Source organism: Primulina tabacum, chromosome 9 (assembly GCF_025594145.1).
Source record: "Primulina tabacum isolate GXHZ01 chromosome 9, ASM2559414v2, whole genome shotgun sequence".
NCBI lineage: Eukaryota > Viridiplantae > Streptophyta > Magnoliopsida > Lamiales > Gesneriaceae > Primulina > Primulina tabacum.
The window spans coordinates 21,526,577-21,531,381 of record NC_134558.1 but is presented as its reverse complement, the minus strand read 5'-3'; the positions used below and the strand labels follow the sequence as shown (position 1 = coordinate 21,531,381).

The window sequence follows — 4,805 nt, the reverse complement described above, 5'->3', positions numbered from 1 at the left end:
AATATACCATCAAATCTAATCGAGTTGAAACTTAAGAAATTTCTTATCGAAAATTATCCCAAAATCCTCAAAAATTCACTGGACTAATCCCAATTATTCTTCAAAATTTGCGAATTTGACTTCAAAATTTTCGAAACTGCAAATTATCCCTTAAAGTTTCGAAAATTACATTTTGGCCCCATGAAAATTTTTGAATATTGCAATTCGACCTCTTAACATTTTCGAATTATAACCCCATAAAATCATAGAGTTATCTAAAAATTAGATTTAAATCCCAAAAATTTCACAAGTTTCAAAAATAATCCCCAAAAAATCTCGATTATTTTTTTGCAATTAGGTCCTCATATTATCGGTTGTTACAATTGGTTCCAAAAATCCTCCAATTAAACAATTAAGTTCTTAATTTCAACAAGGTAGAGCATACAGCCTAATTTGTTCGAAGTTATCAATCCAATAATTTAATCATCATCACAAGCATAAAACCCATGCAATCAAACGATAAATCAAAATCTTAAACATAAGGGATACCAGTAATCAACGTCGATTCTCTTCCTGCCTCCTCGGCATGCATCACATATGCTCGACCAGTAGTGGGGCCTGTGTTCCTTGGGAAGTCTTCTGCTTTATGACCCTCCTGCCCGCAAACTAAGCATTTTTAGGTCCCCCACAAACACTTGTCGAGATGGAACTTGTTGCACTGCGTGCATAACTGTCTCTTTATTGGCTTCGACGCCCCTGGTACCTGCAGTGTCTTCTACTGACCAGGCCTCCTAATCTGTCTGTGGGGCCTATACTGCCCTAGCTACCTCGGTGGCCTGGTAAACTGCTTTTTCTGTGGCTAGGAGCTGGGCTGGGCCTGATGCCGCTTCTACTGCATCTCAAAATCGATGTCCCTCAAGGCCTACTCAGCCTGGAAAGCACAACCAGTCACCTCATCATAACTATCCGGTCTCATCAACATCACGTCCGGTGCAACGTTGGCCTCAGTCCATCCATGAAATTACTCAGTTTCTGGGCAGCATCTCTAGCAATGAGGGGCACAAAATGACAGCCCCTGTCAAACTTGCAGATGAACTCCGCCACAGTCGAGTATCCTAGGCAGAGACTCATGAACTCCCTCGTCAGGCGACTCCTGAAATCCGCTGGGAAATACTTGCTGTAGAACATTTCCTTGAACTGCTCCCAAGTGAGGGTTGCCAAGTTCACTTTGTGGGCAGCTCCCTCCCACCATAGGGATGCGTCATCCCTCAGCACATAAGCAGCGCACCTGACCCGGTCGACCTTCCTCAGATGAAGGTATAGAAAATGTAGCTCTAGGAGTCGAATCCAACCCTCTACCAGGAATGAACCAGTGGTACCCCTGAACTCCTTTGGGTTGAGCAGCCTAAACTGTTCAAAAACATCGGTCAGAGGTCCAGGAGCCTACTGTACCTGTTAGGATCGGTTAACGTATCAAAAGTGTTTAGAAGGGGGGGTTGAATAAACACTCACAATTAAAATTGATCTTTTCAAATTTTGAGTTCAGTTTGGTGACAAACTGATTCTCGGAATCTTGTTGATCAATATCAATCAGTTAAACTGAATCAGTTGCGGAAGGTAACTGACTGAAAGATAGAATACAAAAATAAAATGCGCAAGGGTTGTTTCTGGATGTTCGGAGATTTCAATTACTCCTACGTCACCCCTTCTATCACAAGGATAGGATATTCACTAAAAGACTTTGATCAAATACAAGAATTGTACTGACCCACTTCAGCTTGGACTTAACACTGCCAAAAACTAAAACTCTTAGTATAATAAAATGTTCTCAGTGCTTAACTGATCTTAGCACTATCGAATTTCAATGAATATTACAACTTGCTTGTAAGCTCAAATTGTAGCCTTAACTGCTACGAATAAATCAAGTGAGAGGTTAGCTGAGATTTTGACAGAGTGACAGCAAGCTTTTTGAATAGTATTCACTTCGTTGTTGTTTTCAGCTGCTCTTCTGTCATATTTATATGCTTATTTTCCAACGGTAACTTGAGATAAATTTGAATCTATGTATCCGTTGATTTCCACTTCATTATTCTTTGGACTTTGTATGCGGCGTCTTAATTGCTTTAGCCGGAATGCGTTGTTCTAGGTAGTCTTGGTTGTGGTGCGGCGTTTCATATTCAGTTGTAATCTGTTATGTCTCTTTGTCGGTTGAAAGTTCTTTCCCGAGACATCTTCAACTGAGAGATACTTAACTTTAAGGCATTCGGCTGGATGTATTAACTGATCGGTTTCCAACTGATCAGATAGTCGATTTCAGTTATTAAGTCCAGTTGCTGAGTTCAGTTGGTTCGTATTTTCAGTTGGTTGATCAGTTTGTCAAACTCCAGAATTTAGTTTCCAACAATTTCCCCCTTTATGGTGTTTGACAAAATTAAGTAACTGAACCCTTTGTAGATAAGAGATTGATCAACGGAATTTCACGATTGATTGGACTCTTTGTAGATAAAATAAGAAACTGATCAACTGAATCAGTAACTTGATGAGTACAGTGAAGACTGCTGCTGAAACGAGAATTTCTTCTGTTGTTCTAGCATTCCTTTGATTTCTTCCCTCTTTTTGTCAAACAACTCCATCTTCTCAGATAATTTTCGAACATCATTTGAAAGAATTTTGACATCTGCTGAGATACTTGAGACAGCAGTTTGTAAACAGGTCTGCAGCAAGTCCATTTTATTAGAAACAGAAGTTTCTAATCGTTGAACTCGTTGACTAACTATATCCTGAGTTGTAAATAGGCTTTGAGCTAGACCTTTCTTCATCTCATCTACAGTTTTGGTGAGAGAATCCATGTTTGCTTGAATTGCTTTCAGTTTTGCAGAGTCATATTCAATTGAAGAATCCAATTTGACAGTGTGAGATAATTGTGTAGATTGAATCTTCTTGATGTCAGTGATTATCTGCTGCATATTGTGCTGCATATTTTTGATCTCTTCAAGAACAAGATCCATTTCTGTGGATTGAGGAGGAGGTGACTGATGAGGGAATTCCGGTCCCTTTGTGGTTTGATCAAATATAACCAACTCTTGGTTAGTTGCTACTGTTTCAGCAACATTCTGAACTGAAGTGATTGTTGCAGCAATGTCTTCTGGAACTTGAGGCGGAGAAAAATGGATGTTGATCAGCAGATGAGCTGCCTGGAGGAACAATAGAGTCTGATGAAGTCAAAATTGGTGTTTCTAGAGGATGATCTTGGGGATCAATTTGCACATCAGTTGGAATAGTCTGTTCAGCAGAAGGATCTGGCTGAACTGGTGCTTCTGAAGAGATAGGCACCTCTGGATTGATTTGATCAACGAGATGATCAACAACACTCAATTGGGATTCTAGCACCACTATCTGAATAATTTCATCAGTGTTTGCGAAAGATAATTCTGCTTCAGTGTACATTTGATGTTCACCAGTTGGTGATTGAGACACATCCTGAACTGGCTCTTCAGTTGGAATAATAGCCTGTTCTGAGGATGACTCTTTCTGCTTTGAGGGAGGTTCTTCAACTATTTCCTTTTCATCATCGTCTGAATCTCCTTTATGAAGGACTAACTCTTGATCCATTTCCCAAAACTTTATCTGAAATAGCAATCCCATCAGATCGGTGTCTAGCTGAGTGATCACCGCATGATCAGCATAGGCAGTAGGATTTGTTGGAACGTAGTTAGCCTTCAGTTTGTCAATAATTTGTGAACTTCTTTGCTCTCATATGATCAAACACATATGTTTTTCTCTCCATAGCTTGGGCAATGGTTGGAGCTTTGACTATCTTGAGGACAGAAGCTTCCAGTTTGATGAATTTGTTCAGTTGAGATTTCTTTCTTAGTTGCTTGGCAAAAATCTGTGTACGATAGGCTGTCCAAGCATCATAGAGTTGAAGTTCTGATGCTGCAAAATCATTAACCTCGTCCCAAACAAGGTCAATGTGGGTTTGAATGGGATTGGAAGGCCTTGGTTCTTCAGTCAATTTTCCCTTGCCTTTGTTAGAACTGAGGATGTGTGAAATTTCCAGACCAGTTCGTGTAGTATCCACCCGTTCTATAATACTAATGCCCTTGGGTCGGGCAGGTGCCAGAGGAGTGGGACGAGTAATATTAATCAAAGGGGCTTTGATCCTAACTGTTTCTTTCTTTGCACCAATTGATTTTTCTGGTGGGATGATCTTCAGAGGCACTGATTCAATTGGCTGCTGAGCATCTGAAGATATTGGCTTGTCAGTAGGAATAGATTCCTCTGTAGTTATTGGTTTAATCATCTGGGTTCTCGGTTTCTTGGTGATCTTTGGGGAAGGAGTTTTCTCTGAATCGGATTTTTCCACAATTAATTTTCTTTTTGCTGACTTCAGTTGAGCCAATGTCTTGGCCTTTTTTACTGATTTAGGAGCCGCCTGTTGAATCCCAATCTCCTGTTTTATCTTTACAAACTGATCAGGAGAGATGTCCAATTTTTTCTTTGATGGCATAGTATTCTTCGCATTAAAGACTTTGAATTTTGATGATTTTTCTGTATTATCTGCCACTAACCCCTTCACTTTCAGCAGATAGCTCAGTTGCACTGCAAAACCTTTGGACTGTTTGGATGATAGAAACATATTCTTTAAAATATTGAATATAAGATGCTTCCAGTTGAATTTATGTTCAGCCATAATGATAGAAATAGCTTGAAATTTTTCCAAAGCAAGTGCAGCAAAAGATCCAGCTTTCGCCAAAATCCCTTTGGCGACTATATCAGCAAGTAACTGAACTTCGTGCTTCAGTTCCTTCTTTGGGTCGGAAACA

At 39.9% G+C, this 4,805-nt stretch overlaps 1 protein-coding gene across 1 annotated transcript; it reads right to left on the bottom strand.

The window, feature by feature from the left end:
• Positions 1 to 960: 960 nt before the first annotated feature.
• On the bottom strand, positions 961 to 2,828 carry LOC142504293 (uncharacterized). The gene is made up of 2 exons (XM_075617178.1): positions 2,754 to 2,828; positions 961 to 1,389 (listed from the first exon to the last, which is right to left on the bottom strand). Exons 1-2 carry the CDS (start codon positions 2,826 to 2,828, stop codon positions 961 to 963), a joined length of 504 nt encoding a protein of 167 aa, XP_075473293.1.
• Between the last annotated feature and the right edge of the window lie 1,977 nt (positions 2,829 to 4,805).